Here is a 14,009-nt window from a genome sequence, read left to right on the forward strand (position 1 = left end):
AAAATAAAAAGATAATTTTATGAGGTAATGGAAGTATTGACTAACCTTATTGTGATAGTAATTTCATAATGTATATGTGTATCAAATCGTCCTGTTCTATACCTTAAACATACATAGTATTATATATCAATTATATCTCAATAAAGATGGAAAAATGAAAAGTTTGACACACAAAGAGGTAAATGGTAAAAAATCACTTATCTAGAATATCATGTTGAACAAATGATGCCTTACTGTATTATTATAATTTTTTTACTTAAAAAAGTAGCTTAGGGACTTCCATGGCAGTCCAGTGGTTAAGGCTCCACACTCTGAATACAGGGGGCACAGGTTCGATCCCTGGTCAAGGAACTAAGACCCCTTGTGCTGCACAGTGCGGCTAAAAAAAAAATGCCTAGAGAAATAATTCATGGCATGTATATTTTCTAGATTAAAAAAATTTAATTTACATACATATGTTTATAGAGCTGTTTTAAGTTAAATTTTAGGTTGAACCACCTGAAATTACTAATTTCACGGTCAGGTGTTAACCGTTTCATATATTTCAACCTTTCAATATAGATAAATTGCTGATTTTTTAGAGGGGAGGAATTATTGTCTGATGTTGTTGTCCTTTGTTTTCAGTATGCATTGCCTCTTCAGCTGGTGAATAACCAAACCATGACAGCGTGGATGGAGATCTTCCGAACTATTATTGACAGGACTGTTCCACCTGTAAGAAAGGGCTTCTGTTCCTAAGAAGAATGGGGAAAACTTGGGTTTGGGTTATTTGTGGTAGATTGATTTATTATACCAGCCTGCTATTTAGGAAAAAAAAAATTACTACTGTAATAAAAGTAATTAATGATACATACTCATTTTTAGAAAGTTCAGATAAAATTAATAGAATAATAACTATTTAATCCTACTAAAAATGATAACCATTTTTAAAACTTGGTATTTATTCCTCTTGTCTTTTTTTCTCTACATTTATATACAACCATATTTTTTTTCTTTCTACAAAAAATATTACAGAATCTTTATAGGAAGAAGTGATTAAAAAGGGTATGCTGACAAAATCTTATTAAAAAGTAATTTAAAAGGGTATACAGAAAAAGGAGCATTAATGAAATTTGTTAGGAGGAACAATCATATTTTATATTTGTAAAACTGGTATAGATGGGTACTGTTTTGAAGTTCATTTTTCACTTAAAATCTATTGTAAATATTTTGTATGATTATGAAGTTTTTTACATTGTGTCATTTTTGTTGAATGCTTCATTTGCTAGATATTTAGGTTGTTTTAGTTTTTTAGTGTTTTAACTATAAGGATGTAGTTAAATTTTTATGCACATACATGATTATTTTGTTTGGATAACCTCTTAGCAGTCTTTAAGGCTTTGACAGATCTTTAATTAATTAATTAGTTAATCAATTAATTGAAGTATAGGTATACAATATTAGTTTCAGGTGTACAGCGTAGTGATTCAGTATTTTTATAGGTTATACTCCATTAAAAGTTATTAGAAAGTAATAGCTATAATTCCCTGTGCAAGACTTTGACAGACCTTGCAAACGGCTTTCCAGAAACAGTGCGCTGGCTTATACTTTAATAAGCAGTGACTGAGAGTGTCTGTTTTGTTAAATTCTAAGTTTGCCGGTTTGATAGGTGAAAGATGGTGTCTCATTTTTATCTGTAGTTACAGTGATACTATATTTCATCTATCAGATTAACTCAAATAATCAAATTAATTAAATTAAAATATATCAAATATTTAAAATTTTGAGCTTGTCTCCAAATGTGCAGTATTCCTTCCTTTGCCCATATCTTGGGACAAATTGTGTTGAGGTTTAGTTTATACACATAAATGCACAGAACTTAGTGAACAGTTCAGTGAATTCTGACAAACATACGCTTGTGTTACTATCACCCAGATCAAGATATAGAACTTTTCTGGCATCTCAGAGAGTTTCCTTGAGGGATATGGTATTTTGTGTTTTGTTTTCTACTTATCTGGGCCTTTTAAAGATAGAAGATAAAACAACAGCACTGGTTGGTTGAAATTTGCTTTGCTTGTTTAATTCCTACCTAGCAATCTATAAAGTAAGAATTTGCATTTGTTTGGCAGTCTGAATTCACATTTAATTTTACTTAATTTGTATCAATATTTATTCTGCCTTTGTTAGTCACACAAACCTTTTCATTATGTGGGAATTTTATCTGGGTGTTTTTGTCCTCCTAGGAGACTCTGCAGATTGACGAGGATGATAGACCAGAATTAGTCTGGTGGAAGTGTAAGAAGTGGGCATTACACATTGTAGCTCGTCTCTTTGAACGGTAATTCTGGTTATTAGATTTACAATCTATGGTTGGTATTTCAGTATTGGATATAATAAAATTGAATAGGTCCCTTGATGCTCTACAGTATATGATTATTTTTCTTTAGAGCAGCAGAGGGCAAAAAGTCACCCTATGCTTTGTTTTAAAGCAGGCTTAACTGTGATCATTGGCTTTGAGATCATAGTAAGGTGAACAGTCTTCTCTGGATCTTTCTATTCTCTGTAAAAAGGATTGAGAAATGATATTTCTGTCTGAAATTTTAAGTATGGCCTGGAGTCTAAGTACAGCTTATCATAATTTCATTTTGGGGCTTGTGAAAAAAAGGTAAAATGTTAGTTTCTGTTCCAATAGAATACATCTTTCAACAAGTATTTAAACTGGTGAGCATGCTTTGTTTCTAAAATTTGCAGTATTTAAACATTTTCTCTTTGTATTTTAAGATATGGAAGCCCAGGAAATGTCACAAAAGAATACTTTGAATTTTCCGAATTCTTTTTGAAAACTTATGCAGTGGGAATTCAGCAGGTAATAAACTTACATTTTTTAAATAGAAAGATGGTTACTACTGAAAGTAGTTAAGTCACTTCTATCCATTTAAAAGTAGTTTGCGAACATGTTAATACATATTTATAGGGGGATGAAATGGCAGCTCTGGGAATCTAATACAGTGCAGTCAGTTTTAGAACCAAATGTCCTAGGGTAGCCACTGCAAGAATGTCCCTTCTAGACTCCTAGATGCTGGACTGAAACCTTTCAAGTCTGTTGATTGATACTTGTGTAGCAGTCGCCAGTATTAGATCAGGTTCTTCAGTTAACTTCCTGATCTCACATGAGTTTCTTACCCTCTATTTGTTGGAGCCCCACCTCTTTGTTCTAAGCTTTTATATCAGAAGATTTAGGTAATAGGAATTGATCTATTTCAAGAGGAGTTGAGCTCAGAAGTTAAGACTTTCCGCTGAGAACTTACACATTTTTGTGGAAGTTTGGGAACCATTCTGTACAGTGAAAATTAGGAGTTCTTGAGAAATAATCCAAGTTGATATTAATATTTACAAACTACAAAGGATAGATGGGCGTGAAGACTATCTGTATTGCCATTTGAATCATGAAATTTTTGTTTCTGTTTCAACAAATGAAATTCAGTAGTGATTGAGCATTGGCTGTGTCAGGGCTATATTAAGGAAGCAAAGATTAATTAGACATAGTAAAAGGCTTTCATGATACAAAGGGTGTTTCTAGATTTTTATAAATCTATGCAGATTAGTCTTCTTTACTGTCAATGATAGAAAGTTCAAACCTGTCATCTTAGATGGAATACTTCCTTTTATGGATTATCGTTTTGACTAGTATCATTTTATGGATTATCATTTCTAAAAATTACCTTGCAACAATTCAGGAAAGCTATGGCTATAATTTTCTCACAGATTATTTTGTTGGCCCATGAGGAAGTCTGTAGGGAAAATTGGTGAGTGATGAATAAAATTATATATTCAGCCATTCATTTTGGATACTAGGATAATCAGGGAGCTGGTTAGCTCTGTCTTCTGCTCTTTCCACTGCTGTTAAACCCCAGTAAGCATCCTAAAGTTGATGCCCTCTTCTGGTGTGTTCAGTAGAGGTTTTCCAGTGTCACATAAACATGTATGTACACACACATTTAAATTTCATGCTGTTGCATCCATGTCATAAACTGTTTGAACCTTGGTCATTTAAAGTATATATTCCTGATACTTTAAAAAGTTTTTTTTTTTTAAATCAAAAACTGTTCTCTTCTTTACTATTGTGTCTCATCTGCGACCACCTCCGCTTTGTGTGAACAGCAACTGTATTAGGAAGAACTGTGCTTAGTAGCATCCAGTTTTAGCCTGCATTGCAGAAGGAGTTTCTAGGTGATAGTAGGACTTCTGACAAATTTTATAAACCTGAACTTTATATAACTTGAACTGAATTCATGTTCTGAATTTATAAATTCTGTACATGTTTTAAAAGAACCCCTTTTATTTATTCAGCAGTTCAGTGATAAGCTTGCTGTAGTGAAGGGCTCTGGAGATCAGGAATTGGAAGACTTGGACCGTGTTGTAGTGCAGCCTCTGACTGCGTGTCCTTGGGTCCTCACAGCTGCTTTGGGCATGGTTCTTTCCTTAGAAACAACCTTTTTTTAAAAATCAATATTTAAAAAAATAATTTCTCAGTTTTGTGGTATTTCTACAAAGACTTTCCGTGGTCTGAGATTATAAAATAAAAATTTTCCACACTCTTTTTTAGTTACTATGTGGTTTCACTTTTTGTTGCTGTTGAAATATTTCCCTATCTGGAATTTATTTAGGTGTGAAGTTTAGTTAGGGAGCCACCTTAATTTTTTTCAGAGGGCTAGTCAGCTGTCCCAATACTGTTTTTTGGATAACTTACCATTTCTCTTCCAGTTGAAATGCACCTTTATCAAATATTAAAATATGTTTATGGTGTCTCTTCCTATATGGATGTTTTCAGTGTTCACTTAGTCAAATCTGTTACTATTTGACAGGAGTCTTAATTTATTTGAAGAACTAGTATGTGGAAGAGTGTATAGATTTATTTTGAGTAGTTCCACAGGTTAGAAGCAAGATAAATGGCTGAAAATCACAGTGAGACACCCTTCAGTTCAATATCGCAAGGACCTATCTAAGAATTAAAACAGCTCGTGTGCTGTCTCACAAAATATTTACTTCTCTAAAAATCTGTTAATTTTTATCTCTATGACTTCTGCGTTGGTTTTATGTCATGCCTAAAATGCCCATCCTGTTAACTTTAAAATTGTTTATGTTTTCCTATGTTTTCTCTTCCTATTTTCCTGTAGGTACTACTAAAAATTTTAGACCAGTATAGGCAGAAAGAGTATATAGCTCCTCGTGTTCTTCAGCAAGCATTCAACTATCTCAACCAAGGCATTGTTCATTCTGTAACCTGGAAGCAGATGAAGCCGCACATACAGGTTAGTGTCAGGGAGCAGCTCTGGGAAATCATTCTCTGGTTAAATTTTCTGGACAGGGTAAGTGTTAACTAATCCCATATTTTATATTTAATATGTTTTTGTTTCCATTAATAATTTCGAATGAATGCAGTCTTATATCTGATATGAAGGACCTGGAAGTTGTATTTGAGAAGAGTGAAGTTTTCAAGTTGTATGAATTGGAAGACTTGGATTTAGTTAATCTTGCTTGGAATCTTATTTAGCCTCTGTTTCTCCTCTGTTAGGTCAGATAATATTTTTCTCCCCTTCTTACCTAAAGGTTGCTAGGATCAAATGAGGTATTTTGTATGATAGCATTTTGAAAACAGTCCCCAGGGCTCTACTAAGTTAGTGTTATTTTGTAGGAAATACAGCCTGATACATGACCATTTTCTTTTGTAGGTATGAGCAAACAAGGTTTTTATTTCTCTTTTTGGATTGTTAAATTCTATAAAAGAAGTTAAAGTTTTCGGTTTTTATATCAATTGTGTACTTAAAGGTAGAATCAGCATTTTATTAAAGAATAAATCAGAATGAAAAATTATGGACCATTAATAAATAAATTAATATTTACATACAGATAATTTTGGGTAATTCAAAGATGTTAGGAACGGAATTTTTTCCTCTCAGACTATGAATTCTTAAATTCTGGAATCTCTAAGATGGTATCTAAAAAGTAAAGCAATTCTTTTACTTTGTCTTTGGTGTCTAGGATAGAATTTGTTTAGTGTTATCTTATTATAGGTCTTACAGGTATTAGATCTTTTGCATTGTTTTCTGTGGACACTTTAATAATCTTTGCCTAATTCCCTTGATCAAATAGTGATTGGTTCTTTGCAATTAATAAAGATACAGATTTCATTTTATTTTACTGTGTGCCTGTAAAGTAAGGGTGAACTGTGATAGCATTTTTTTCTACTTGATGACTTTGGCCTTATTTTTACATGGCTGTAATGTAGGAGTAAGAAAACTCTGATTATTAGGCTGAATTTTTTTCTCTTAGAATTACTTAATTTGGAAGAAGTGATAAGAGATAATTTTGTTCTTACATATGTAATTGTTAGAGCATGGAAGGGCTTGGTAGAGCATTAGCGGCAGTGAACATAGAGGCTGTTAGATGTGATTTTTTTTTCCCCCCACTGAAGCCTGCGCTTGTAGGGTAGGAAATTAAGTTGTTGAAAATGGAAAAAGAAGAAAATGTTAATGTTGTTGAAATATTGACATTTAGGATCAAAATGGAAATGTAAAAATGTTCACAGTAAGTAATGTAATAGTAAATATAACCTTGGTTTGATATTTATTTCTCTTAAAGAATCAAGGTATGTTTAGGTATGTTTATATTGATAGTAAAACTTTTATCCCTGCTCTTAACTTAAAGAATAGCATTCATCTCTTTCTCTGTACCTTTAATCAGTTGTTGTTTAAAAACAATCTTACGGGCTTCCCTGGTGGCGCAGTGGTTGAGAGTCCGCCTGCTGATGCAGGGGACACGGGTTCGTGCCCCGGTCTGGGAAGATCCCACATGCCACGGAGTGGCTGGGCCCGTGAGCCATGGCCGCTTAGCCTGCGCGTCCGGAGCCTGTGCTCCGCAGCGGGAGAGGCCCGCGTACCGCAAAAAACAAAAACAAAAACAAAAAACAATCTTATGTTTAACTTCTTCTGCCCCCACCTCTACCCCTTACCCCCAAGGCTTTTGCTTTCCTGCTTTCACTTTAGCCAATGCAAACTTGACAGAAAGATTAATATAACAGTTTGGAAAACTAACTTCAGGAAGGCTTTCATTATTTGTGTTCCCCAAATGTGAATAGTCTATACCCATTTGTTGTTTTGTTTTTTTCTCTTGTTAGAATATCTCTGAAGATGTGATTTTTTCTGTGATGTGTTATAAAGATGAAGATGAAGAGCTGTGGCAGGAAGATCCATATGAGTATATAAGGATGAAATTTGGTAATGGAGATGATTTTAGTCCTCATCAGTTCCTGGCTCCGTAAAGTAATAGAACTAAATTTATACTTTTAAGCAGATTTTACTACTTTGTTAAATTCCCAGAGTTCTGCTTTTCACGATAAACTCTGAAACTCATGAGAGTTTGATGTTCTGTTGAACCGATGGACTTGAAAGCTGCTTTATTTGTCCATCCCTCTCATGGGTGCTGAAGCAGTCATGGAACCATCTATGTATAACTCTTTCTGTTGTGATGCTGATCTGCAGGGACCATTCCTTTCTGTGCCTTTTGGGATACCTATTTGTAGATTGGGTTGTTCTCAGTCTGGGATATCCTTTGCATTTCTGCATATTTTAGGAGCACCCCGATTTAGTTTGCATCCTTAACCTAGGGACTGAGTATTCCACAGGGGAATGAGATTACTTCTTATGACCCCACTGTGTGGCCCAGTTCTCTGTGGGTCCTTTTAGCCTTGGATCTTCCAGGAAGCTGTTGAATTGTGTAGGTTGCCTCAGTTCATTCCCTTTTGTCACCAGTTTGAATTAAGCACTTCCTGGAGTACTCAGGCACTTAGCATAGGAAGATGTTATTTGTGTACTTCTGTTCCTCCCATGGTGAAGAAGCTATCTGAGGGCAGGGACTTTATCTTACTTGCTTTATTTTGCATTCTCTATCCCTTCTACACCCCTACATTCCTCTGCAAGTTCTTGGCCCTAGTCTGTCTTCAGTGAATGTTGAAACAAATAATTGATAAGACTCGCACTGCCCAAGGCATGCTGAAGGTACTGTGACCACAGTGCTTTCCCCTTGTCGGGCCATATGTCTCTAGTTACTTGAGTTAAGCCTACTAATATAGATGCTAGATTGTTGGGCTATGTTGTTTTCACAGTGCTTTGTGTTTAGATTCTTTGATTCAGTAAGTGAGGAAGCACCTCTTTCCTTTGGAGACAAAGTACAGGAAAAGCAAGTGAATGAGAAACAATATTTACCACTGCTTTATCCTTCCATTCTATCATTTCTATTTGAAAATCATTGTACTTATGCATGATTTATTAATTCCCCTTCCTAATGCTTTTGTTTTCCTAGTTTGCTTTGACAGAGCAGCATGATTAACTGGTCTTTCTTCTGTCTTTTTTAAGGCATTTTTTTAGTGTCTAGCTTTTCTATGATACCTGTTTTTTTTTTTTTTTTTTGATACCTGTTTTTATAATGTGCAGTGTATTTGTTTAACTTTCAGATGGCTACCATTATTTTACTTATTCTTCATATCAAATAAGAAAGTATCTCAGTTTTTAGAAAATATAATAGTTAAGAGCTGTGTGTTGATTGATAGAATTTACATTTTATTGATTAAAAGAGAATAATGGATAATTCAAGACTAGCTAAAATGCCTTTTTTCCTTAATCATTTCCTTCTGTAGAATGCAGTGGGTATTACTTAATACGTGTATTTTACTTTTAGATAACTACTGGGGAGAACAATTATGTTATTAGTTTTCTTTTTATATTTTTGTCATGTGCAGTTATTTATATTAACAAAATACCCCTGTCTAAATGTATTGACTGATATTAATAATGGTGTTTTTAGATTTGGTAAAAACTGAAGGAGCTCAGGCTTTGATGTTAAGACAGCCTGGATGTGAATGCTGGCCTGGTTGCTTACTCACTGTGTGACTGTGGGCAAATTACTTAACCTATCTGAGATGGAGTGTTTTCAGCTATAATATCTTGTGTGTGTATGGGTATCTATATGTGTATTATCAGTTTGTTTCTTTCTCTTACTACGTAAGCTCCATGAGAACCATTTTTGTTTGATATTTGTATCTCCAGAGCTTAGAACAGTGCCTGGCACATAGTAATCACTAAATAAATTTTTATTGTTTTTTGATAGAAGTAAAACATTTTTCCTATCCTCAGTGAAACAGATATGCCTAATATGTAATTGTTTGTTTTAATATGATTATTTAAAAGGACAACCTTTTAAATAACTAAGTATTTTAATAAATATGAAATAAAATTTAAATATTTAATAAATAACATTTAATTTAAATAATAACTATTTAAAATATTTTTAAAATGTTTAAAATAAATATTTGATAAATATTGTGCATGAGAGCAGTGATGATATATCTTTAGCTTTTTTGTGCTGTAAACCAGTGTTATATGTTGACTTTTATTTCTTGGTTTTGGAATAGTGGTCAATAAGGTTTAAAATCTATAATAAGTAGTTGTATTTTTGCTAACATGGTTTAAACTTTTAAAATCTTAGATATTTTCGAAGATTATGCTTCTCCCACCACAGCAGCCCAGACTCTCTTATATACTGCTGCAAAGAAAAGAAAAGAGGTATATAGTTATTCTTTTTAAATACAAAACTGAAGGGTGGCCTGTGTTCATTTAACACTCTAATGAATGCCCCTAGTATTTGAAAAATTATGTTAGTAGTTATAATCTGTTACTTTAAAAATATTTTTCTATCCTTGTAAGGGAAAAGGAATATTTTGTTTTCTTACTTATAATTGCTTGATAGCACACAATAAAATGGCTTTATTTTTGAAAATTTGCACATCATATTTAATACAATAGTAAGGCAGTAAAAGTTCATATAGAATAAAATGGTTTCTTCTGTTTCTTTAGGTGTTGCCAAAAATGATGGCATTCTGTTATCAAATCCTAACAGATCCGAACTTTGACCCTAGGAAGAAAGATGGAGCCCTGCATGTGATTGGTTCCCTAGCTGATATTTTATTGAAGGTTAAGCTACTCAAATTTAATTTACTTAATAACACTGTGTAGCAGAGGCAAATGAGAGAATATGAAAGTTATGGATAATTTAAAACTGGTGACTTTCTGCATAATTGAATTGACTAAATATTTTTCTTTCCTTAATTAAAAAAATGACTTTTTTTGATAGTTCCATTTTTATTTATTTATTTTTTAACATCTTTATTGACATATAATTGCTTTACAATGCTGTGTTAGTTTCAGCTGTATAACAAAGTGAATCAGCTATATGTATACATATATCCCCATATCCCCTCCCTCTTGCATCTCCCTCCCACCCTCCTTATCCCACCCCTCTAGGAGGTCACAGAGCCACTGAGCTGATCTCCCTGTGCTATGTGGCTGCTTCCCACTAGCTATCTATTTTATATTTGGTAGTGTATATATGTCAGTGCTACTCTCTCACTTTGTCTCAGCTTACCCTTCCTCCTCCCTGTGTCCTCAAGTCCATTCTCTATGTCTGCGTCTTTATTCCTGTCCTGGCCCTAGATTCTTCAGAACCATTTTTTTTTTTTTTAGATTCCATACATATGTGTTGGCATGTGGTATTTGTTTTTCTCTTTCTGACTTACATCACTCTGTATGACAGAATCTAGGTCCATCCACCTCACTACAAATAACTCAATTTCATTTCTTTTTATGGCTGAGTAATATTCCATTGTGTATATGTGCCACATCTTCTTTATCCATTCATCTGTCGATGGACACTTAGGTTGCTTCCATATCCTGGTTATTGTAAATAGTGCTGCAGTGAACACTGTGGTACATATTTCTTTTTGAATTATGGTTTTCTCAGGGTATATGCCCAGTAGTGGGATTGCTGGGTCATATGGTAGTTCTAAAAAAAAATGACTTTTTATTCATCACTTTTTAAATATGAAAATGTTGCAGTATAAAAAAAATGGTACAAAATGACTTTAGTGTTATTTATTTCTAGAAAGATCACTCAATATCAAATTATATCTAAAGTACTATTTCTGTCTTGTTTTAAAATATGTAGGTAAAATTTTACAAAATTGTAAATAGAAGTATATTGTGTAAGTCATAACAAACGTATTTTATTAGGAAGTGATTTTTGCATATGAAAAAGACATTGGTAAGTTAAACTTAATTTCTGTTTCCTAACAGAAGAGTTTATTCAAGGACCAAATGGAATTATTGTTGCAGAATCACGTATTTCCATTATTATTGTCTAACCTGGGATACCTTCGAGCCAGAGTAAGTTTTCCATATTTCCATTATAGTATCTCAAAATCTTCATTTGTAAGTTAATTATTGAACTAAATATTTTTGAATAAGTTGACCTTTTACCACATACTGAGGCGAAATGAAGGCAATTAGAATGTCTTTTATGGTCACATAAGCTGAATAAAGAGCAAACTAGTGAATAAAGGAATTTATAGATTTTAATTCCAGCTGTTTGTTTCCCCTAGCCTCACTTGCTGCATATGCAAAACATTCAGTGAGAGGGATGATGTTACAGCAATGGTACAATGTAAATTCATAAGCTGATCAGTGTCCAAACACTAATGGAAATTATATTTTGGCTAAAAACTTGATTATGATTTCCAGTATAATAGTTAGATATGCCTTAATAAAATGGAGAAAATAATAATCCATGTAAATTTATTTGTGTTCTAAGTGTATATTATTTATAGAAATAATATATTTTATGGAGAAATAAAAATAGAACTTTAATTTAAGAGCCTAGTACTTATTTTTATAACTGTATCAACCCAACAAAATGTCTTGCTAAAACCAATATATGTTAAAATGCCTTGTACACTCTAAAGCATTTTATAAACAGAAGATAATAGTCACTAGGGAAATACTTGTGTGAATGTAGATTAGCGATGTGGACGGCACACAAGTATTTTTATAAGTAGACTGTTATTTCTGCAGACTCTGTGAATTGTATTTCTCTTGTTAAGTCTTTAGTCATTCAAATTAATTACTGTCAGTTGTGTTTTATGCACATAGAGAATTTAAAAAAATAATATGATTCTGTGGTCTAATAGTTTACACTTTGGTAATTTATGCAAAGTTAAATTTCTTCGTGTCTTGTGTGAGTGAAAAAATCAAGTTTGTTAAGCCAGTTAGTGTAAGGGAAAATAATATTTCATTCATTTGCTGTTAAGACCAGTAAATGAATATCAGCATTGGTTGGTTCATAGTGCTTTTGCATATAAATAATAAATAAGTTATGAATCATAATATTTATTAAAAGCATTGACATGATTTCTTTTTTCAGAGACACTTAAATTTGGCTCTGTTTTCTTTTTCCTGTGAATAATGATATTGCATAAAGGTAATTTAGAAGTAATAAAACTGCCTTTATTATAAGAAGTCTGGGAAATCCAGAAGTTAGCAACTAAGGCTAATATGCTTCTCTCCAAAAACAAATAAATAAACAAATAGCACTTGGTAGAATTAATGATATTTTACTTAGTAAGAAGTTCTTATATGTGTGACATTATTGCATAATGCCATAATCCTAATAGTTTCCTACTAACTTTTTTCTTATAACATAGTCCTGTTGGGTACTTCATGCATTCAGTTCTTTGAAATTTCATAATGAGCTCAACCTAAGAAATGCAGTTGATCTAGCAAAGAAGAGCCTGATTGAAGATAAGGAGATGCCTGTCAAGGTTGAAGCTGCCCTTGCTCTTCAGTCATTAATTTCTAACCAGACACAAGGTAAAGACAAAATTTTTAAATTTAAAAAATTTAAAATAAAAACACACGTTTTAGAGGGTGTATTTAATTTATTCTTTTGACATGGTCTTCTCAAGTGGTTTTGTTCACTTCCTTCCCTAATAAAGATGAGTCCCTAAGTCTTAAGGTTCAGGGTTTGGATTTTTGAGCTTTTGCCTCCTCAGAATTTTATAGGAGTTTATTCTTGCCACTTTTAGGAGTGTCTGTTAACTGTAGTTTCCATAAAAATTTTAGATTAGAAAAGAAGTTGATGATTGGTAGATGGGGAATCAAGAGGCCTGGGGGTCTAGTTTTGATTGTGCTACTACCTTGCCATGTAGACCTGGGCAAGGCCCATGATCTGTTAAGACTTAGATGCCGTATGTTTAAATTTAGGGGGATTGGACTAGATGGCTTTAAGATTCCTTTCAACTCTAGGATTCTATGATTCTGCTAGTTCTGAAAGTAGCAAGTAGCATTTCTAGTGAGTGATAACACATATCTCATTTGTTTGTTTAGAAGAATGTTCTGTTCAAAATTCAAATAAACCTTTGAAAGTAAATTCGGCTTTATGAAGAACATGAACCTTTACCTCTATTCAACAGTGTTCCAGTGGAAGGACAGTATTGCATAAGCACATGTGGGGAGAAGGGTGATTAGAGATGGGGTGGGGGAGGGAACAGGCACATCAGTGTTGGGCATAGTCTTTATGTACATGATTTTTTATACTTGTATGATGATAACATATTCGTGTTTGATAAGTCATGCTGATGGCAGAGCACATGTGTAATTAGAATTTCTCAGTGGGTGCTATTGGCATTTTGGGCAGGACAGTTCTTTACTGTGCTGAACTGATTATCCCTGTGTTACTCATGGGAAAATTGATACATTGGTGAACATTATTTTGGTACAGCTTTGTAACTTACTCACTGTGAAGCAAATATGTTATCTAGAAGCTATGACCCTGTGTTATTTACCTTGTGACCAAGTTACTTTCCTTCACCACTTGTCAATGGCTAATTTTTTTACTGAGTTTGTTTTTTATTGCATTAGCTAAGGAATATATGAAGCCACACGTGAGGCCTATTATGCAGGAGCTGTTGCACATTGTTAGAGAGACAGAAAATGATGATGTTACTAATGTTATCCAGAAGATGATATGTGAATACAGTCAAGAGGTAGCCTCAATTGCTGTTGATATGACTCAACACTTGGTAAGACTGGGCAAAGTTTTATGTTAGTTGGTATAAAGGCTTTGAATAATCTAAATAAATTAAA

At 33.3% G+C, this 14,009-nt stretch overlaps 1 protein-coding gene across 2 annotated transcripts in view; it reads left to right on the forward strand.

Moving 5' to 3' along the window:
- The window catches only part of IPO8 (importin 8), a 69,070-nt gene that overhangs the window by 19,833 nt on the left and 35,228 nt on the right, over positions 1-14,009 (forward strand). The window contains exons 1-11 of one of the 2 annotated variants that reach the window (XM_065887082.1): positions 155-178; positions 625-714; positions 2,223-2,317; positions 2,761-2,845; positions 5,157-5,291; positions 7,157-7,256; positions 9,523-9,599; positions 9,891-10,007; positions 11,166-11,255; positions 12,569-12,734; positions 13,785-13,945. In XM_065887082.1, the coding sequence (XP_065743154.1) occupies positions 155-178; positions 625-714; positions 2,223-2,317; positions 2,761-2,845; positions 5,157-5,291; positions 7,157-7,256; positions 9,523-9,599; positions 9,891-10,007; positions 11,166-11,255; positions 12,569-12,734; positions 13,785-13,945 (1,140 nt within the window). Of the gene's footprint in view, positions 1-154; positions 179-624; positions 715-2,222; positions 2,318-2,760; positions 2,846-5,156; positions 5,292-7,156; positions 7,257-9,522; positions 9,600-9,890; positions 10,008-11,165; positions 11,256-12,568; positions 12,735-13,784; positions 13,946-14,009 lie in introns of those variants that run through there. The other variant, XM_065887081.1, reaches the window with a different exon arrangement.

This window comes from Phocoena phocoena, chromosome 11, assembly GCF_963924675.1.
Source record: "Phocoena phocoena chromosome 11, mPhoPho1.1, whole genome shotgun sequence".
Taxonomy (NCBI): Eukaryota; Metazoa; Chordata; class Mammalia; order Artiodactyla; family Phocoenidae; genus Phocoena; species Phocoena phocoena.